The sequence below is a fragment of the Phaseolus vulgaris genome, chromosome 1 (assembly GCF_051622355.1).
Source record: "Phaseolus vulgaris cultivar YP4 chromosome 1, ASM5162235v1, whole genome shotgun sequence".
Classification (NCBI taxonomy): Eukaryota; Viridiplantae; Streptophyta; class Magnoliopsida; order Fabales; family Fabaceae; genus Phaseolus; species Phaseolus vulgaris.
The window spans coordinates 8488806-8512379 of record NC_143498.1 but is presented as its reverse complement, the minus strand read 5'-3'; the positions used below and the strand labels follow the sequence as shown (position 1 = coordinate 8512379).

Sequence of the window (23574 nt, the reverse complement as noted above, 5' to 3'; positions counted from 1 at the left end):
ATTAGTTGAACTATTTGTCATTCTCTATCTTAATTGTTTAACTCATTTGACAATTACTTAGAACCTTTCATTATAACCTTGAGTATTCATTTTGATTATTCAAAATGACGTATTATATTTTAATAAATACAAACCTCCATTTAATTAAATCGTTTCTACAATACATATTTGATAAGTTTTACTCATTTTTAATATTTTTATTTGTTTTTTATTTGTTATATGAGAATATCTGACTCTCAATTTTGAATGTTTAATCATGTAAGCCCTTAGTTTATATTTTCTAGTTGGTTCTTATTTTCTTTAATTTGAAGAACCTACTCTCACTAACAATTTTTTACTCTCTTTTGCACGGTTTGACTTAGTCAATGATTTTTTTTTTTTTCATTTCACTTAAAGAATCCTACTTTAGTTACGTAATTTTTTATTCTTTTTCTAAATTATTTGAATTGTTTGATATCCATCAAACTCACTTGTATCCTCAAGGTATTTTACTTCATAAATTTTTTTAAAAAATAACAAAATTATAATTATAATGAAATTTCAATTACGTTAATTGTTTAATATTTTTTTATAATTACTTAATATTTTATGTAATTGTTATTTGATATTTTATTTTAATATTTATATAAATATTTTTTAATATTTGACATTGAAAAAAATATGTGTTTTTTATATTAAACTCTTGATGACAACTTATTTCTTTTGTTGTGATTTTTTTTTTTAAAATTTAGAATAATATAGGGCTAGTACATATGTGGATACATGTATACCCACTATATAATTTTTACTTTGAGAATAATAACATAGCCAACCCTTCTCATCATTATCATCCCTAGTATTAAACAAATGGAGATCCCACATCGACTAGAGATTAGAGCCTTTCATTATATATAAGTGGGTGCAAACCTCAACTCTATTAGCCAGTTTTATGGGGTTGAGTTAGGCTTAAAGTCCACTTCGTAATAATAAGATAAACATAAAATAAAATGAAAAAAAATTAATAAAAAATCTATGATTAAAATTTATTTATAAAATGTATTCATTTTACTTTTTTTTATATCAATTAAGGTTTAAGGTTTATTTTTTTGTTTTTATATGTCAGTTATAAGGTTTAAGGTTGTTTGTAAATATAAGAAAAATAGTATTTTTTTTACCACAATAAAAGTAATAATTGATAAAAACGAATTAATGTTTTCTTGAATTTTGAAAATAATAATTAAATTTTTAAAGAGATCTTAAATAAAGATAAAGACAAATTGCCAAAAATAGATTATATGAAAATTCATTATTCAATATATGAAATGAAATTAATAATATATTATGTCCTTATATATAATTATAGAGAGTAGGTAATAACAATTTAAATAATCATATTTTGACAAAGTTGATTATTTAACATGCTTTAATTAGCTTGAACCAAAAATTTAAATTTTAAAAGTTTTTCTTTATATTTTTATATAAGACATTTATGTTTAATCTACTAAAAATATTTTTAAAATCATATAACGGTATCAAGATAATTATAATTATTTAAGATATTTATATCTAATACACAATGAGTATGTACAATGAGTGCACTAATGAAATGCACCAATTACACAAGGAGTTCATTTGTATTCGACATAATCACTTGAATATTTTCACATATAAATTTGATATTGTGTTGCTAGCAAATTAGTCTCGAGTTATAAAATATTGACTTTAAATTTGATATTGTGTTGCTAGCAAATGAGTTCGAGATATAAAATATCGACTTTCTTTTTTAGTCTTTGACTAAACATCCAAGAGTACTTGACAATATATATTATTGATTACTTTTAGATATATTTTTCTTTGTGTTTCTTATTTTATTGTAATATCAAATTATTCCTTAAAAACATTTGGAATAATATATTTTCATAATTATACAATTTGCTCATTAAATGCTAATTACGATTTTTTATATTATTTTTTAGTATATTTGAATTTTACTATAAATATTTGATTTTATGTTAGAAATAATTTCTTATTACAACTTGATCACATGCTTCGATTATCATTAATTGTGTTAACAAGTTGGTAAATCATCTTGCTTGTGAACTATTAGAAGATTTTGTTGTATGTGACTATAATTTTGCTTTATAGAGGACATATTAAAAAGTCTATAAATAAAATAAAGATTAATTCAACTATTGGTTTATATTAGAGATCTTAAATATGTATTGCAAATTGAAGTGACTAAATTGAAAGTCATATTTTTGTATGCTAAAGAAAGTATAATTTAATTTATTACTTGAAATTGAGATGTTTAAGTTTGAAGTACATCGTTGTTGATAAAAACCATGAGTTGTTTTAGTGCTTAAATTGTTTTTTTTTTAAGTATTAAAGGAATGATGGAAACCAAACTTGGCTCCATGTTCTTGAGTTTGAGTTTTCTTTGGATGGAGCTAGATCATGTCTTATAGAAGCTATGGAGAAGTGTATTTTCAATGGAGGAATGAGGTGAAACCGTGAGAGAAAAAAAGGTCTAGAATAGGTGAGGTCAAATCCTAGATATGTCTAGACTAGTCACACTAATAGGTGTTAACATAGAGAGAACTTGACAAATAGAAGTGTTTCAAAATTTGGACAACAAATTCTTAAGGTTTTAGATCGGGTGCAATAGTTTAAGCTAAATTTTCTACCAACTTTGCACTACAACAATTACAACTAGAACCATTATCCACAATATCAGAACAATTGTTTTAAATTTTTTTGAATCAAGTGTGGGAGAGGTTATTGTGACTGTAGTAATGCAATGGATTGACTTCTAAAAAGCCTTCTCACCAATAAAAATTCTACATCATAAGGAAAGACTTCTTCTTCCTTAGATTTTAAAACTTCTTCCTCACTAGGTGAAGACTAAGAATTATCCTTACTTTTAATGTCTTGATCATTTAAAATCATTGTTCTTTTATGAGGACACTCAAAAGAGTAGTGTTTTTTTCAAGACATTTGAAGCATTGGACATTTATCATTTTAGCCTCTTTGGAAGAGTTTTATAATTATATTTTTCTTTTTCTTTTCCTCTATCCATATCCTTATTTTCTTCCAGTGGCTCATTATTTTTAGATTTGGAGGGGTAACCCTCCCTCTTAAGCTCTCTCCTATAATAGGATGTGTCAGGGTAGTCCTTCCTATTATTATACCTCCTTTTAAGTTGTTCTACCCTAACACAAAGTTGAATAAAATCATTTAAGTCATTATAAGGTAAAAGTTCAACCCTTTCCTAGATTTCATGATTGAGGCCACTTTGGAACCATACCATGGTTATTCTAGGTTCTTCTCTTATTCCCGCCCTTATATTAACTCCATTTTTTTGCCTATATTCCTCTACAATCCTGTCCTTTTGTTGAAGTTGTTGGAGTTGATACATCAACTCCCTATCATAGTAAGATGGTACATGACGTTTCCTTAGGGTTGTCCTAAGTTCATTCCAGTATTTGATTTGAGGGTTATCATGAACCCTAAAGTTTCTCTCTAATGTTGTCCAAATTCTGCGACACTTCTACTTGTCAAAGTTTTCTCTATAGTTATTTTCTTGCTAGACACATTTTAGACTCCTCATAGTAGTGTTGGTCCAACCTCACTCTAGAAACTAGTGTGTTGGCCTAACCTCGCTTAGAATCAAAGTTATAATTTTCATTTCCAAATCATGACATTGTTTCACTTCTTATATGCTTCTGTTATTCTTTATCATCCATAGAAAAATTTCAAACCAAAACATTGAAGAAGAAGAATTGTCATGCACATGGAAGGTTTTTCCATCAAAAGGTTAGTTGGAAAAGTAATTTATTTATCTAGATTGTATATATGAGTCAATTTTTGCGTAATCCATTTAAGAGTCATGTGGATTTCTTCACAAATATTGAAATATTTGAATTCTTCTCCCAAAAAAAGAAATATTATTATCAAATTATACACACTTAAAGGTAAAAGGTTAAATAGATGTAGATTATACAAGTTTAGGACATGATATAAGGTCCATTTCTAGATACTCCATTTTTATAGGAGAGAATATGATAATTTGGAAGAATAAAAAACAATAAGTGATAGGAAGATGAAGTGATTTTGCAAATTTTCAAGATAAATTTTCAAGATAAAAGTAAGAATTTGTGAATTTTCCTTGTTAAGAAATATATTGTTTGACTTTGGTTTGAACCAAAAGAATCCATAAATTTGGATTAATATATATACTTCTAGTTCTCTTGAACAAGATAATATATATATATATATATATATATATATTTACAAATAAAATATTTTATTAAAATACCTCCTCAACATAAGGTATTATTAAATGTTTTTATTACAACATTACTAGAAAGTCATGGAATAGAAACCATTTTTAGAGACAAAAAATAATTAGTTGCATTGACTAAATTATATAATGTTTTAGAGACTAAACAAATTGTTGGTATCTAAATTGGTGTCTATTATTGATAAATAGTTTATAAATTGTAAAGTTGGTAGTTAATTAAATATCAATATAGAAACTATTTATCAATAATAGAAACTAATTTAGATATCAATAATTGTTTTAGTTTCTAAAACAATATTTAATTTAGTCAATATAATAACTATTTTTTTTTTTAAATTAGTTTTTATTTAATTTCTTGTAGTGTAATTTTTTAGTGTGAACAATAATTAATTGTCTTTTCGACTTTGTCAACCGAAGGAAATTATTTCAACTTCAATTTCTAATTTGATGAAATGTTTATCATATTATATATATATATATATATATATATAACTTTTTTTAGTTTATTTTTCAATATTTTCATTTATAGTGTGACAAAAAAAAAACATCAAATATAAATTAATTTTATAGACCAAAATAATTAGTTATTATTTGACTAAATTAGAGAACATTTTATAAACTACAAAAATTCTCTATCTAAAATAGTTTTTATTAATAATAAAAAATTATAAAATAATTTTTAAATTAGTATTTAAATTAGTTATCAAAATTTTAGTTACTAATATTTTAGATTATAAATTAGTCTTTATTAAATATAAATAATATTTTAATCTATAAAATAATATTTAATTTAATTAATATAGTGATTAATTATTTTTTATCTTTAAATTTAATTGTTATTTAATGATTTTATATAATGGAAAAAGGTTATTTTATATATTGTGCTCCTAAGTAAAAGGTTATTTTTGAAGGTTTTAAGAGTAGGTTGGTCTAAGATTAATTCCTTCCACGCTCTCTCCTAAATTACTTAATCTCTCTTTCTTTTTACATGGAACAATTAATTATGTAGATTTATTTTCTTTTGACAAATCTTACAAATATTAGAAGTTCAGTAGAACTAATCAAACAGAAACCATATGTATAAACGTAATTGTGATTTTATAATTCGTGCAAAAAGGTAGAATACATCTTCTATGGATTTACAAAATTTAAAGATTCTATAGAACTACCTTTTTAAAACAAGGACAAAACATATAATCTCTTCGTGTGGTGGCAAGCCACAATTAATGACAAAAAAAATGTAAATATATACTTGGAAACATCTAGTTATTATTGTTGCAAAAATTCTCAAATCCCATATATTCATTGCTTTCAATCTCCAAGATCACGTTTGATATTCCAACTCCACCTATAAAGAGACATAAAAAGTGAAAGTTATGAGAAAACGGTATATTCTCATAAGGCCAATCAAAGAAAGGAGAACAAAAGTTTTATTAGGAGAAACTTTTGGATGAAGAAGTAAGAGAAAAAAAATATAATGATTTTTTAATTAAGTTTTTAATATCCTATTTGAGTATTTTCAACTAAGTCTATTAATTTATTTTTCTAGTAAGTGGTTAAAATATTTTTTATAAGTATCATATTTTTTATTTTATTGTCAAGAAGAAGAAGTAATTGTTACCTCCAATTTATGCATCTAACTCACAGATCAATTTGTTTTTGTTCTTCCAATCTCTTTCTATTTGTTAGTCAACTCGTTTTTGAAAAAAAAAACGAGTTGAGTCACGAGTTAAAAGAGATTAACAAGAAAAAAAAGTGAGTTGATTGATGAATTATGAAAAAAAACGATCACGTTACTAAGTTTATGGTAAAAATCAAAACATCATGATAATCAAAAGTAAAAGAATAATATTTTAAATATCTAATAGAATGATAAATTTTAATCCACCCAATTGAAAGTATTTAAATTTATGAGTATTTAAAATTTAATTAAACTTAAAATAAATTATTTATTTATAATTTACATTAAGTTATGCACATGGTAAAATTAACTTCCGGAAGTAAGTGTGGAAGATATTTTTTAAAATTTGAAATGTAAAAATCATTTCACCTAATTTGTTCTACTGTAAATGTTTATTAAGAAATTATATAAAAAAAAGGAGAAAAGCAAACAATTAGCAAGTATGAAGTAATGGAAGCAGCAAAAACACTCACCCAATGCAATTGTACTAATAAATATTGTGAAGGCCAAGACAAAAATAATTAAAGATGCCCTTTTGTAGATATTAACAAGCCTGTCAATGAGATGCTGTCCTAGGAATGCTGCAATGGCAGCCACAAGGGTGAGGAAGAGAGCTGCCAAACAGTAAGAAACATGAACATAAATTACTTGAAATTTATGTTTCCTTTGAAAACCATTCAGAGAGATTTAAAGGGTAAAATGTGAAGTGTTATTTCACCATAGGGAACTGGAAAACGGTTCAAGAGATAGTATTGTACAACTGATAAAGATGCTGAGTACATCATTCCAAAAGTGGCTGTGGCACTTGCTACCTGCAAAACCATGAAAGATAAGAAGATAACTGTTCTGGTTCAAATTAAATTCTAGGTACTCACATTGAGCACTATGAAAAATAAGGGTGAAAGTGAAAGAAAGATCTATCAGATTCAGAACTCACCTGTGGAACAATTCCTACTTCTAGAAATAAAGGACCCATGACAAATCCAGAACCTGTACCAAGAAGTCCACCAACAATTCCAGCCAGCAGAGAACAGATGCTGGCTAGAAATAGATGGTGCAATGGCCAATGTGTGTGTTGACCACCTGCAGATCTCCCCTGATATAGGGCTCTTGCTTGATACAAATAAAATCCTACAGTAATTGGTATCTACAAAACACAAGTAGTGCCAGCATATAATGAGTGTAATTTCCAATTTGCCACATTTGAGATCAAAGTTTCATTGAATATGTAGTTGGTTCAATTATATAATAGATCTTAGCCTCTTATGCATGGATATTTGGCACCACAGAAAAAGAAGTGATACTAATTGGTTTACCTGTGACAAAAGAAGTATCCAGTATGTGACTGAACAGGAAGCTACAAGATTCTGCCAAAAGTTAATCCCTTTGAATGGTTAGCTGAAATGATTGCACAAGAAAAAAGGAAGAATGCAATGCAAGTTCTTGTAATTCTATGGAAAAGAAAATTACTTTGGCAATCTGTAAGATAACAAATGCGAGCCACACCAGGAAAACAAGTACAAACTCCTTCCAATAGATGTTGCCAAGGAAGTTCACCTGCATGCATAGACCTTCCTTTATGGCATATAATAACTTAATTTGATCATGTTAAGAACATGTGGACCAGTGCATACCAACCTCAGTTTTTCTAGTATTCTTTGCAGCACCTTCTTCTACACATCCTGGAAGATACTTGTATCCCTCATCCCCATTGCAAGTAGCTGGAAGAGAAGGTCCATGGCATATACTTGGTTAACTTGTAGATATATATTGAGGTTGTGTCTTGTGACCAGATGAACAAGATGAAGTCTTTATTTGAGAAAAAAAAAATCAATTCATAAACTCACCAGAAGACTCTGATGAAAGTTTGCTAGTCTCCTGATATTATTGAAAAGAAATGGAGGATCAGAATCTTTATACCATATTCACAAGATTTTTGCTTTGGAGAAGAACTTGGTAATATGCAAGGTTATTGAGTGAACCAGTATGTTCCTAATTTCACCAAGCATGATTGGAAAGTCCATGGAGAAACTAAAAAAGCTGTGTAGGTAAGGTGCAAGGTGATTTAAACCCCAAAAAAGTTGTAGCATTTACCTCTTTCATTTTGGTTTCCTTTTTCCATGTCTCAGAACCTTTGAAGAATGATCTGATTGATGTCACTGCAAAGACCCAATATAGCAAATTAATGATATTGCTGAGTGAAATTTTGATCAAAGTACAAATCTTCTATCATTACCTAAACAGAGAATTATTAGAAGAACAGTGACCATCCAATCAGCACATATTACGCTTAAGATAACTCCTATGCTGATTCCCAGCATGAGAGTGGGTTGGATAAGCAGCATCAAATCATAGTCAATAACAGGTTCATCAAGCGTGGGATGTTTTTGTTTCAAGCAGAAGAAAACAGCTGAGATGGCTGCACCTGTCACCATACCTGAATACTAAACACAGTAAATGGCTAAACACAGAACAGTCAAAACCATTTCAGTAATAGACTAGTCTATAAACAACTAGTTTCTTTCTTCACAGAAAATCATATAATTATTAGCAATATCAGCTGCATTTCTGAACAATGATTGCTGAAAGAGATACATGAATGCTTACACTTTGAAATGGAAACTGCTGATTTTGGATCAAAACCAAGAATCAGGATTACCATGGGCACAAAGATGCCACCACCCCCTACTCCCCCTACACTTCCAAATGCTGCTCCCAAGATTCCAAGCAAGGTTCCAACAACAATTCTCCAGCCAAATTCCATTTCCTGTTCATAATTGAGTAATCAAATTTGCTCTTTCTTAACCCCTGAATTTAGATAAGTGATAGGCAGAGATTACTGATATCTATCTATCTATCAATCTCCTTGCCCAATAGATCAAAAGAACATGTTTATCTTAAGAGTGACATATAAAAATACAAGTGTTACTTATCTTATAATGCATAAAAAGCATTGTATTACAATGAATTAAGGAATTAACTTCCTTGATAATCAATTAAGCAATTAGTGATTAATGAAGAGAGACACAGTGTAATGTGATGGATGCAAGAACTTACTGGCCACACATGTTGATAACCAAGATGACTCCATGTGAATTCCAAGGCTTTGATATGGTAAGAAAATGGTTTTGCTTCATTTGTCATAGACACTTCAATTTTAGTGCTTGTTATAGCATAGAAGAAGACACAAAGCAGCAAAAAAATGAAGGAAAAAATAACCACATTTCTCATGATTAACCAGCAATTATGAAAGGAAAGCTAGAAGATCAGAAGATGGCTGCTATGCAAAAAACCGTATGATGTAAATGTTTTAAAACTGTGACAGCTAAGAAATGCAAGATTTTTCAATCAAGGAAATTTTGCATGTGCTTAAAATGAGGAACACATTACACTTTTTTATTATAGAAACAATGAGTGAGTTTTTATTGTAGTTTTATAAAGAAAAGTTTGGGTTCACATCAACTACAATTTTTTTCTTGAAAAGACTAATATCTACTAATCAGAATTACAAATTTTGGAATTACTAAATGTGTTTAATATTATCAAAATATTATACCTAACAGAATAAAATTAATTTTTTTTATCTAAAAAACCATTTAAAAATAAATAAAAAAGTTAAAGTTTCATTATATTATTAACATTAAAATAATGTTTTGTTTAAACTGTTTAAATTTATCTAATACCATAAAATTTACAAAATCAATATAAAGAACTCAATTTAAGAAAAAAAAAATATAGATTGAAGGAATAAGAGAAATAGTTATTAGTATTCCCTACATAGGAACTAAAATAACTTTTTTTTTTGAATTACACACACCAGAGAAAATAATTCTAAATATAGTAAAAAAAATTACTATAGAGATTAAAAATATATTTTAACTTAAAAATTATTCAGATTGTTGGGACTCGGATAAGAATAAAAATTTTGTAGGGCATACTGTCTAATAATAAATTAATAAAGGGCCCTCCAAGCTTGAACCTGATCTGTCAAACTGAAGGAATGTGTGTCTTTTGGATTGTTCCAAGGGTCACCAATGTTTTTGAAGGGTTATATTTGGTAATATTTGTATGGTGCATTAATTTAGTCCTGGAAAAATAAAGAAAACACTCTCTTCTTTAATATATTTGCATTTTTTTAATATAAATAATTATATAAATGAAACTATATACAAATAAAAATGAAATAAATTATGAATTGGTATTTAACTTAGATTAAGAAAAATATTCTGAATTCTCTTATGGGAAAAAAATGATTTTAGATTAGATTGCAAAATCAATTGTAAATTTGTTCATGTAGAAATTATTTACTTGCTTTATATTTTTATCAGAAATTGAACGTTTTTTGTGGAATAAATGGAAGTGAGTTTTCGAATTCTATAACCATAATAAAGAATATGTTTAATATTAATGAGAAATGAGATATAAATTAATAGAGGTGCGAATGACTAAGAATAGTGAACAAAAAAGTTATTATAAGTGTAAATTGAAGTGAGTTTTGTTGTTATAGAGATATTATTTTGTAATCTTATCTTTTTGCTAATAATATATTCATAATAGGTCTTAAGGTATTATTGTAAATGAATAATATATCAAAGCTATAATGAACGACAAGCAAATTGCTAGCTTTTATCTTTAAATGATGATTAATCTTTAAATGATGATTAATTTATCTCTTATTAATAAGAATAATAATTTATTTATAAGATATTCAACTTATATTTTGAGTGTATTGAGAACAACAAGTATGTTCTAGAAGTTGAATAAAGTTAAGGATAACTATGAAAGTCCAATTTAAATCTAAATATTTGGATTAAGAATTTAGATTAGAGTTTAAATTCAAATCTATATTTTTCATAAAAATAATTTAGACTTTTTACAAATTCAAATTCAAAGAATTATATTGGATTTTAAATCTAAATCCATATTTTTATTAAAAAAAATAATTTAATTTTAAATTTAAATTCATATTTTTTTTATAACAAAAATAACATAATATTATGTAAAAAAAAGTTAAATACTATATAAATATCAAAGAAATATAATAAAGTTATAATTTAATAATATCAAAAATTCAAGATAACATAATACATAATTTTTTACTATTCAAAATACACATACCTAATACTTTAATTAAACTTGAAAATATTATTTTCATTTCAGATTCTATTATATTTTTTTAGTTAAGTGAATGGGTAATGTAAGCTAGAGGTAGAAATAATGGAGCAAATAAAATTCCAAAGAGGATGCATAAAAAAAATGTGGTTTTACTAATGATTTGTTTGGATTAGAGTGTGAAAATGAGAGAGTGGATTTGAGATGATTTGAAGAGAAAATGTAAAAAAAGTTAAGGTGTTTGGATTAAGGTAAATAGAGTGAAAAATGTGAGGAAAGTTTGTGAGTGATGTGATGGGTGTGATTAAAATTATATTTTTTTTAATTGATAAAAATGTAACTTTAAATATTTGCCCTTACATTTAAAAATTGTTAAAAAATTAATTAATTAATTATTTATAAATTATAATTATTTTTTATTTAAAATATTATTTAAATATTTATAATTATAAATATTTGATAAAAACTTATTTTTATATTAAATAACATTATTATTTTAAATTTTAAATTTTTTAATTAATATAATTATTATATAAATTTATTTCTTTATTATTAAAAAGTATTAATTATGTTATTTTAGTAGAATTATTTTTTTATAATCTTAATTATATTTTTTATATTTAAATTATAATTCTATTTAAAAAATAATAATTATATTTTATTTAAAATAAAAAGGGTAAAATAATAAATTATAATTAATTATATATATATATATATATTCAACTTTCTTTGCAACTCAGCGAAGAAAGTTTAGAGTGCAGATTTTTTTGGGATTCCATGCCTTTTTACATTGATTTTCGAGTTTTCCTTCTGCATAGTAAAACTTCGTTTTTCCTTGCCCATAAACAAACAGGGCCTAAAGGTGGTGGAGAGTGAAGCAAATGAAATTTCAAAGAGAATGTATATAACATGGTTTTGGTAGATGAGTTCGAGAGAGCGCTTCCAAAATTCTAGATTGGAAATTTGGATTTTTAATTTTTAAAATTTGTATCTCTTAAGAAATTCCAAAAGGATTTCAATGATCAAATGTTGATTACAAATGTTTGTACACAAACCACTTTAGTTTACCCTTTATTAATCTTTCTATGGGATTAAGAATTCCAAATATTATTTTCTATCTTTTTCCTATAAACAAAAACAAAGGTAGGATCAAAGGAATAACTCTCCAAAAGAAGATGTACAATAAAGCTTCTTTTATAAGAGTGTTTAATTCACAAGGTCATGTATATTATAGTTTTCTGACTCCCACTTGTACAAAAAAAAATATACCAACAAAGCTTTCTCGGAGAGTAAAATGTAATGAATGTTTTGTATCATTGTATGTGTCTTTGTCATATATATATATATATATATATATATATATATATATATGTGTGTGTGTGTGTGTGTGTGTGTGCGCGCGCGCGCTTATAATATAATATGACCTTCTAGAGCAATTTATATATGATATATTTGTTGTATTTCTTAATAATATTAATAATTGAATCTTAATATACAACACTACTTGATTTAACATAAGTGTCAATTATGGACTTGTGCTCAATATAACGGGAAACAATGTGTAATATATTATATCACATAATAATATATGTATTATTTTTAGTTAGTGAGGTAAGTGTTCTTATTGATTGAGATAAAATCCTTCCATAAATTATGTAAAAATTCATTACAAAGAATCATTCATATAACATTAGATTATATATAGAAAGATTTCATGTTGGATGTTGTACTTGAATTGAATGATTAAAAAAGTAATGCAACTACCATTAAAGATTCATTTTCGAAAGAGGTCAATCACATTAATAAATAGTTTATTAATTATTATTATTATAAATTGATGGAAACCTAGTTGAGATCTCTCTTGGAAAGAGGTTATGCTTGTTAACTAATTTCTTGGCTTCATTTTTTGTGTGTTTATGTATTTTATAGCTTGGTTCTTATGTGGTAAGATATGACAAATGAATCTAGGTGGACATGAGATAAGTTTCTTGAGTTTCTTGTTGGTTTATTTGAAAATTTATTAGAGAGAACTTCATGATAAGGTTCTGGAAGCTAAGTTATGGTGTGCATGATTTCTTAGTTGGAATAGGTTGTGCTTTTGGTGTTCTTTTAGTAGGGTTTCCTTCGATCATGTAGTAGAAGGGTTAGGAAGTGTTGGAGGTGGGTCTTGGTTGGTTCTTGGGTCAAGGATGAGAGGTATGATGTTCTTGGATAAAAGGTAGCTTAATTTTTTGATAGAATCTTAATGGAAGGTGGTATATATTTGGTTGCCTTAATGATCTTTTGTGGTTTTGGGTAATTATTAGCAAGCTTGGATGGTGGATGGATGAGGGAGGTGGATGCATAATAAGATCATAAGAACATATGAACATAATTTAAGTAATATGGTGTAGAAATGAAAAAAAAATTGAAACGAAAGGAGACTAAATATCAAGATATGGATGATGTAAGGCTTTGATAAATCTCTTTTCAATAAAAGAAAACAACACACGCGTTTTCAGAATTTTGTGACAAGTATAAGTATGAATTTTGTGACAAGTATAAGTATGTAAACTAAATGCCTAAAATATAGAAAACTTAGTAAATGGATTATTATGGCACTTTTTGGTCCCCAATTCCCTTTCGGTATTGGTCATTGTATTCCTTATCACTTTCTGTTCAATTTTCATACATCATGCACCTTATTTTAAGCTCTATAACAAAAGTCATAAATGTTTGAACCTTTTTTACCAAAAACTTTCAAATTTAAATTTATGGTTATTCTAGAAAATGTAAGGACTATACTATGAAATATACACGAAAACAAGTTACCATAAAAAATTGGGTCAAAAATCAAGAAGTAAATATATAATATCTTATCTGAAGTGACGATTATTTATGTATCAAGAAGTAAAACGTTACTTTATACGTTATAGCACGATATTTGTAATCACCATTACTATATTACATTGTGAATTATTGTACTTTAGTTACAATGGTCGTAATTCGAGTATTAAATATTTTAATTTTTAGAGCATTTTCTAGAGTATCTTGAAAGAGAGAAAATTCTCTTATGATTGGATCTTGATTTATTGGATCAAGTGAGAATTTATCTCAGCACTTATCTTGAAGCAACTTCAAGTGGCATGGTCTTCTTCATCGATCCATTAATTTCTCTCTTCCACTTTCTATTCCTTTTCTTTCTAATTTTTGAATTGTTCTTATTGTTTCCTTATAGTGATTCACTTTATGTTTAGTTTTATTTGTATGTTCATTTTCACTTCTTAGAAGCAAGTTTTCACACTTGTATAATCCTTTGGATTAAACTTGTGTTCATGGCAAGCTTCTAAAAATTTATTTTCTATATTGTTCTTATGTTATTGATTTTTTTTCGTTCCACTCTTAGAAGCAAAGTTTCACTCTTAATGGTGAACATCTTTAAGATTCATGTTGTTTTATATGAAATTCCAAAAAGATAAATCTAATTAAAGTTTCAATAAGCAAGCAAAATCATAGTTAGTAAATCATCATTTGGTCATCCGAGTAAGGTTATAAACCACAATTGTATGAAGATGAGTTGACATGGAATGCTAGCTTGTTCCTTGTATGATTTGAATTTTCCAAACTAATCATGTTTGCAATTGTTATTTCCATTTTTAGTTTTGCTGTTATTCGGTTTGGTTATTTGCTCATAAATTTTTGACTTATTTTGATCAATGAATGTTGTTTTTTTAAGCATGTTGTTTTGTCTAATTATATTATTCATTAATTACAATGTCCTATAATATAGTTTACCTTTGTTTATTTCAGTCATATGCACATAATTGTTCTTTTAAAGTTTTCTTTGTTTCTAATCTAGTTACTTAAACATTTTTTTTTAGTAAAACATAATTTCTATAACAAATTTCTAATTAATGTGTAAGTTTGATGTTACTTTTAGTGTGAATTGATTAGAAGACTTCAAACATAAGTATAATAGTGTTATTTTTTACTTGAATCATATAGTAATATTGTGTGTACATTTGAAACCTTAAAATCACACAACAAGCAAATAAAAAAGAACTTGAAAGGCCTAAGTCAAGCAATTCAAGACAAAACAAGGCCAAAAAAAATTGAATTGAAAAAAATTTAAGTGTTTATCCAATTTGTTATGAACTTAGGTACAATATTATTGGCTGACTCATATAGATTTGGCAACTTATTTCTAAAACTGTGTTTTCCTCATTTTCTTACTTTGAGTGATATTAAATTTAGGTATTAATTAGCTTGTTTTAATACCTTTTATTAATAATTATAAAACATTGTTAAATTACTATTGTTTTTTTTAAGTTTTTTTTTGTCTTTTTGTTATAGCCTTTGTTTTTTCTCATAATCAACACTTTTGATTTAAATACTTTTTTTTCTTTGTAGATTGTCTTTTAAAAATATTTATGTTTCTTCCTTGATAAATTTGTATTATTTGTTTTAGTGAGTTATTCTTTCATTTGATGCTTAGAATCAAGAACTAGATTATATATTGAAAATTTAACTCTTTCTTTTAAAAGATTAAGTGAAAAGAGGGCATACTATCTCCAGTAAACAAGTCTAGAGTACACATAGGGAGAGTGACATTTTGGTTTTTCAAGATTCTTTCTTTTAGCTTGCTAGTATTTGTTGGTGTTTGATAGGTTAAAAAAATTATTAAAAGTATCTTCATCATTTTCAATCTATCCTTAAAAATATTGTTTGATTTACGTATTAAGTAAATACATGTTATAATAGAGATTCTCATTGCCTAAGTCACATAGATTAAGATATCAAGTGGTGAGTAATTAAAGAAAGAAGTTCTTGCACATTATGACATGTGGAAATGTGCGTCTTGAGTTGTAATGAACTTATCATTTGGGTTCGCTTATTAATTTAAGTCTGGAATTGGATCATATATTAGTTTCTAGTGCGACATACTTAATAAGAGTCTTATGGAAGACATTAGTTGATATTTCATTATTGAATATCCTTTTATGTATAGATCCATATGTGGTTTTATATGGTTTTTATATGGTTTTTATATGTTTATTTTTTTAAAAAATTGATATTTTTATGGATTGCTAATTAAAATGTTTCCTTTTATATGCATTATTTCATATTGAAATTTTATTTTAATAACTTACCCCTTATATATGTTATTTGTGTGATAATATAGTATGATTGTAATATATATATATATATATATATATATATATAAAAGTACAAACACTATATGAAAGAGAATAAATATTTTATTTTAAATTTATTGTTTAAATAATTATATTTAAACTGATTTTTTTTATCAATTATTAAATTATAATTTTATACACTACAAAAAATTATTAAATTACAATTAATTTTAGAGACAATTTTAGAGACTAAAATAATTATTGGTATCTAAAGTAGTTTCTATTACTAATCAAAATTTATAAAGTATTTTTTAATTTAAATCTAATCATTAACTACCAAGGTTTTATTTATTAATATTTTAAATTCTAAATTATTCTCTAAAAGACTAATTGAGACCAATTTAGAATAGAAAATATTAGTATGTTAATTTAGATATCAATTTAAAAATCATTTTATAAATTTTTATTAATAATAAAAATCACTTTAGATAATAATTTTTTTTTATCTAAAATAATATTTAATTTAGTTAATATATTGACTAATTGTTTTTCTCTCTAAATTTAACTACTATTTAATGAATTTCTTATAGTGATACTATTAAATAATAATAAAGTGATTAAATATTTTATATTTTAAAGTATTTTTTAAAATATTATTACATTAATTTTAATTTATATAATAAAATATTAAACAATTTTAAGGTTAATATAAAGTTTTGTATGCAATATTTAGGTGAACAAAAATTTTCATCTAGCAGTTATTCTTTAAAAGTTATAGTTAGACTAAAAGACATTAAATAATTTATATTTTATAATCATATATATATATATATATATATGATAAGTTTGTATTTTAATAATTACTTTAAAAACTATATTAACTATGGTTTGTGATTGAATACAGTCGATTTTTTTAAAGTAGTTTATCTCTATATTTTAGAATTGATATTTATATATTACAAATAATTATATTTATTTTAATGTTATAAAGCCAAAAAGTGTACAAACCCTTAACATAAATATGATTAAAATGAGCACACAAATGTTAATATTTAAATATGCAGATTTCTTGTTTCTTAAGAAAATGGTTGATAATAAAAATAATAATAACTGTTGCCAAATTGTTCATTTTTTAATTAAAACTGATTGATTTGGTCACATGAATCTGAAAATAGTAGTTTTTTAATGTTGAAATCTATGAAAAGGTCAATTATGGAGATATTTGGGATTTTTTAATAACCATGTGAAAACATGAGATAGGGTCACCATTCTCTACTAACTCTACCACATGCAATTCCTTGTGAGAGAAGTTTGATATTAAAGAATTTTTTAATTTTTTATATGTTTCGCAAAATATAAAATATTTATAGTCAATCAATAACTATTTTCTTCAAATTATATTTAATAAATAACTATTTCAGTTTAATTTTTTTATTACTTATTTGTCCATAAAAAATATTCACGTGTCACAGTTAAATAAATGTTTATTAGTTTTCAATATTAAATGTTTTTTTGTATTAAAATTATATGAGTTGTTATGATAACTTTCACATTTGCAATTTATCTTATTTAATAAAAGATGTTGGAATAGTTGGCTCCAACTCTAGGGTTGAATGATTGACAGCAGAGGATAAAAATAAATGTATAGTAGATTGTCTAACATATTTATAAAATCACTGTGAATAATTATAATAGTTTATAACTCAATTAAAAGATTATAAGTTTTAATAACTTGATTAGGTATTTAATGTGATTTTTGTAATTTTAGCAATATCATTTGAACAATTTAGATTGATTGGCTTGTCTTTCTTTAGTTCTTCATCTTCAATCCCTTTTATTTAATTTTTATTGAAATGTTCATTTGTGCATGGTTGTGGCGAGGATGATGAGTAGTTAGATGGCCATAAACTATGTATAGTGACCTCTGGTTTTGGTTTTGGTTTTGGTTTTGTTCTCACACATAAACCATTACCATGACAAAGGCCTCTTGGCGAAAATTGTGAAATCATCCAATAGTCAAAAGTGTTAGCATAACCATGGAAGAATAAAAAGACCAAAAAGAAAACACTAAGGTAATTTCATTGTGAATATTTGTGCAGAATAATGAAACTCAATGATCTCAATTTATAACCTATGGTTTTTGAAAAAGCTAAGGGTTCTTTTAATGTACATTGTGTTACTAAATTTTACACCAAATATGTGTTGAAATAGTTTTATCAATATATCTATCTAAACATGTTATGTTGTGTGAAACAATCCTATATCTAATTTCAGCTTATACCTATATATTTATAAATAAACAAAATTATGATATAAACATAAATTATGGATGAAGTTTAATGCGTTAAACATTATATAATTTTTTTATAATCAGAAAATCGTTTCACTTAAATAACACCTAGTAGTTGAGATTTTCAATTATTCAAAAATAATTTATAGTTATTCAAAATAGATTTAAGTATGAATCTATACTTATATATAAAAGAAATTTTCCATTATAACCGTTTTTTGTGTACACAATTTTTTTTCCAATTTTATCCTTATTTAATATATCTCATTTTATTAGTATAATGGAGTATTTTGTCATTTCATATAAATTACTTAAAAGATAAAATTATTTTTTAATTTTTAAATTAATATTAATATACAATTTTTATATGCTGACTCCCCATTCTTTTCTTATTTTAAGGCAACACTAGGAAGAGAGAGCATACTCTCACATGATCTTAATGTGAACATCATCACACTTTTCGATCCCAAAACTACCAATGGAAAAAGAGAAAAAACTTGAAAAAAAAGAGAGAGATTCAAACCTGAGAAGAATAAAAAAAGATTGTTTAATCAATTCATCATTTATTTTTTCTTTTACATGTTATTTTTTGTTTTTCAATTTCGACTCATACAAAATTATTTTTGTATATATATTAAATTTCTATCATCATGAAAGTGAAGTAAAACCAAAAAAATATGGATAATCGTGCATGTATTTCTACAAGTAATACTAAAAAGATAATCCTAATCATGACATATTTATTTTCTATCTCGTTGTTAATATCTTTTGTTCCACAAAGTTTGCAGATAATTTTTTTTAATTAAAATATAATGTCTCTCACACACATATGCATTTAAAATTAAAAGTTTTTAACAATATGTATTTAAAATTAAAAGTTTCTAACAATAACAAACCTCTTACACATGTTCCAGCATATTTTATTCATTTAAATCGCAAACATATCGTTCTGATAAAAAATAATGTATTAATCTAAATTTTTAATTTTTTTAATGCTATAACTATTCTTATAAAATCATTTGTCTAGAATGTTATAAATATTTAGAGGGTCTACTGAAAATTGTACTTATACGAACACTCAATATAAGTAAACCATTTACTTAATTTTTTCTATTATCAAAATATTAAAACATAAATTCTACATATAATTTTCTAATCATCAGTCTATAATCTCAAAAAATCATCAAAATTCTCAAGAAAAGATTAAGATGTCTTATTAATATTACATGTTATGTCTTTCTCATTTCTTTAAAATATTAAATTGATGCTCTTCTTTGAACGTGAATCATGTCCACATAAATATTAGAAAAATAGTTAGATATAGCTCATCTTTGAACGTGAAGCATGTGCACATAAAAATTTGGAAAGTGGTTACACGCGTAGAGATAAATATTTTGTTGCATAATTTTTGTTATGAGCAAAATCTTTGTTGCATAATTATAATAATATTGAACTTCACTTCCAGTTTTATTTTATTTTTTGATATATATCTGTAGAATGAACAGAACTATTATATTTGTATTTGTTTTTCAAATATTTAATACAAGTATATATCTGATCTATAACAATTAAAAAAAGAGATTATCTTATTTCATGTTCATAATTATTTTTCAAAATACGTTTTAGATATATTGTTTCTTGGTTCCAATTTACTAACATTTTGTAACAAAAAAATGTCTCAGTTAAACGTTAATTTAGAAAAAAAATATAATATTAAACTGTTACTCACAAATAAATCACTCATCACATACTTATGCCAATTCATTTTAATTGCCACCAAAAAAAATTATTCACCTTAACATACCTATTGATAATATAAAACTAAAATCAATTAAGGATTAAATTTTTAACAAAAAAAAGGATAATATGATGGAAATGTAAACATTTTGGGGCTATGTTTGTGCTGGTTTTAATAATATAAGTATATTAGAATATTTTAAAATAAATTATTATTAACTCTGAAAACTTTTATTATATCTTTAATATTATGTTATTCAAGAACAAATTATAAGATTATCCAAAATAAATTCCCGGTTGCAAGTTTTACACCCAAGGTTATAATAGTGATGTGGCAAAATTTTAACATTGTGGCAAAGAGTATTATTATAGTTGGACTTCAATCATGAAAAGTAAAAGGGGTTTGGAGAGAGAACAAAACTCATTTCAGATCGTGGAAGGGAATTTTTTTTTTTGGATTTCGGTTTAGGAAAAAGTGTGTGGGAGAGGAAGGATAAAAACATTTTGTTTCTTACTTTTTCTCAAAAATAATATTTCTTTAAAGTAAAACAAATAATAATAGGTAAAATAAATAATAATAAGTGATAGTAAGTTTATTCATAAAAAAACTAGTTCTCACATTATTAAAAAAAATTGAATATTTTTTTTTATTTTTATAAAATAGTTATTATCGTATAATTTTGTTAAGATATCTTAAGATAGCAGTGACAACATTTGAGTAATCAATATAAAATTTTTGTATAATTGACTCATAATACCGTTCGTAAGGGTAGTTTTAGATTGGGGAGAGAATTTGTGAGAGAATTTTAGAGAATGAATTTGAAATGATTGAGAGGAAATTGAGATTATTTAGATTGACGGTATGTTAGAGTAGATTTGTAAGAAAAGTTTATTGAAGTTTGTAATTGATATGATATTGTGGAAGATTTTTAAATTTTTTTAAAATGTATAAAATACAAGTTTATAAATTTGATAAATAATAAATTTTTAAAAAATTAAAAAATAATTTAATATAAAAGAACTTAGAAATATATATTAGAATTAAAATAAATTAAAATAAAAATATTATTAAATTTAATAAAAATACGTATTAATAATTAAAATTAATCTTTTATTTATTGTTTATTTTATTATAATATACAAATTAATATTAATAATTAATAAAGAAATTATAAATGTAATATATATATATATATATATTAAAATATAATTTATATATGTATGTAATTTATTAATTGTTTAAAACAAAAACAATATAAATTTATTTTTCCCTGCAAATCTCTGAGGAAGAGAAAGTTTTAAAACAAAAAATTACCTTGTTTTTATGTTTTTATTATTTTATTTTTTTGTTTTTCTAACTTTCTTTGCACTTTAACTTTTTTTTGTCAATTTTCGCCTAAAAACAAACAGGTCTTAAAAGACAAATATGATATAGTAATAACGAGATAAATAAGTTTTTAAACTATTTTTCTATATTCTTTTTAGATCATAAAAAACTTCTTTTTCATATACTATTAATTTTTATTTGAATCCATCAGTGGTTTACAATCAATTATGCTTCGTCTCTTTTAGGATAATAATAACATATTTTCTTTGAGAAACTATAACTCCTTCTTTTGATTGAACTATTTCAATGCCAAAAAATATTTAGATTTTCAAAGTCATTAGTTTAAAAATAACTGCATAAGTGTTTCTTTAAGTGAGAGATTTTAGAAACATCATTCCTAGTAATTACTATATCAGGAACATATACTATTAATTCCGCACAATTTTTCATGGGAGATGTCATAATAGAAAACAAAGTGGTATGCTCATTAGGTTTCATCTTAGAGAAAGAAATTTTCAAACAAAGCTTGAAAAGATTGCTTGAAACCATAAACGAGCAACACAACTTACAAACCAAACTAGACTCCTCCTAATCAACAAACGCAGGAAGTTGCTATGTCTAGACATCATCTTCTAGATCATTATTCAAAAACAAAATATATTTTAATATCTAATTGATAAGGGATCAACGAGGGCACAAAAATATTGTAGATTTTGCATTCTATAACTCTTATGCAATGCTTTTGGATGCACCCGAAATCTACAAAATATACTTTCGGAAACATAATATGAAATACAATTTTCATCTACCACACCATTTTGAAATGTGTTTTTTGGAATGTACATCCACACCTTTCCAAATACCAAAATGGAAGAAACATTCTATGGATTTTGTATTCGAGAAGTTTATCACTGAATTATAAATTCTGACAAACGAATCTTCACCATTACAACCAGCAAAACAAAAATACCCTCTCACAACTTCTCCACCTACCTCGACCTAATCAACTTCAAAACACTACCACCCCTTTCCTGAATTCTTTTCTTCCAATAAAACTTTAAGGAGCAAAATAGGTACTTTGTAACTTATGGGGGTGCAATAGAAATTTTGGGTGCAGAAAGAAAATTGGGGATGCAGATAGAAAATTGGGGGTGCAGATAGAAAATTGGGGGTATAGATAAACAATTGAGGGTACAGATAGAAAATTGGGGGTGCAGAAACCAAAAGCCTTTCTTTGCAATGTGGAGTAATTTGTAGGCAATTGCTTCCTGCACCCGATCAATTGTGACTGGCACCCGACACACTTTTAAAAATTCTAAAATGCCCTTGTCTTCTTCATTTACGGATAAAAATATCCGGAACTGCACGTTGCTTACGGATAAAAATATCCGAAACTTATCGTTGCTTACGGATAAAAATATCCAGAAGCCACAGTTGTGCCTACGGATAAAAATATCCAGAAGTCAGCCACAGTTGTGCCTACGGATAAAAATATCCAGATCCAATTATGTTCTGGATAAAAGTATCCGTAAGTCAAAACAAACTTACGGATAAAAATATCCGGACCCCAAACTCCCTTACGGATAAAAATATCCGCACCTCTCAAAAGTCACTTGCGGATAAAAATATCCGCAACTCTCACTCACTTATGGATAAAAATATCCAGAAGCATGACGTACCTTCGAATCTGGTGCTCTGCCTGCGATAATGGAGGTCACAGTGGGTGCAGAAGAATGGAGAAGAACGTCGCTCACGGTGGCTGCATAACACAGTGGCTTACGGTGGCTGCGGCAGGCACAATGGAATGGAAGAACAGAAAAATAAGGTTGGTGCAGGTGATTGGGTGCATATCACAATTATAGTTTTCAGAATTTCATTAAGGATATATTCATATTTTACTATTAAGTGATTGAGTGCCAGTTAGAATGTGTTGGGTGCAGGGAGAATGTGCCTAATTTGTACTTAGTTACATGTAGTCAGGTAATGCTTTGCCTAGTGAAATACATTTCAGGAAGTTACTTTCTGCACCTATAA

General features: G+C 25.7%; 1 protein-coding gene across 2 annotated transcripts; it reads right to left on the bottom strand.

Annotated features, from left to right (window-relative positions):
* Nucleotides 1-5356: 5356 nt before the first annotated feature.
* LOC137813423 (sulfite exporter TauE/SafE family protein 3) lies at nt 5357-9438 on the bottom strand. Of its 2 annotated transcripts, none has more exons than XM_068615668.2 (12): nt 9018-9438; nt 8568-8727; nt 8197-8404; nt 8055-8119; nt 7808-7838; nt 7599-7681; nt 7431-7517; nt 7277-7327; nt 6898-7107; nt 6679-6772; nt 6434-6574; nt 5357-5627 (listed from the first exon to the last, which is right to left on the bottom strand). In XM_068615668.2, exons 3-12 carry the CDS (start codon nt 8393-8395, stop codon nt 5542-5544), a joined length of 1047 nt encoding a protein of 348 aa, XP_068471769.1. In that variant the 5' UTR covers nt 8396-8404; nt 8568-8727; nt 9018-9438; the 3' UTR covers nt 5357-5541. The 2 variants fall into 2 exon arrangements, with proteins under 2 accessions (XP_068471769.1, XP_068471768.2); XM_068615667.2 differs by having other exon boundaries at nt 8197-8397; nt 9018-9369.
* Nucleotides 9439-23574: the final 14136 nt, after the last annotated feature.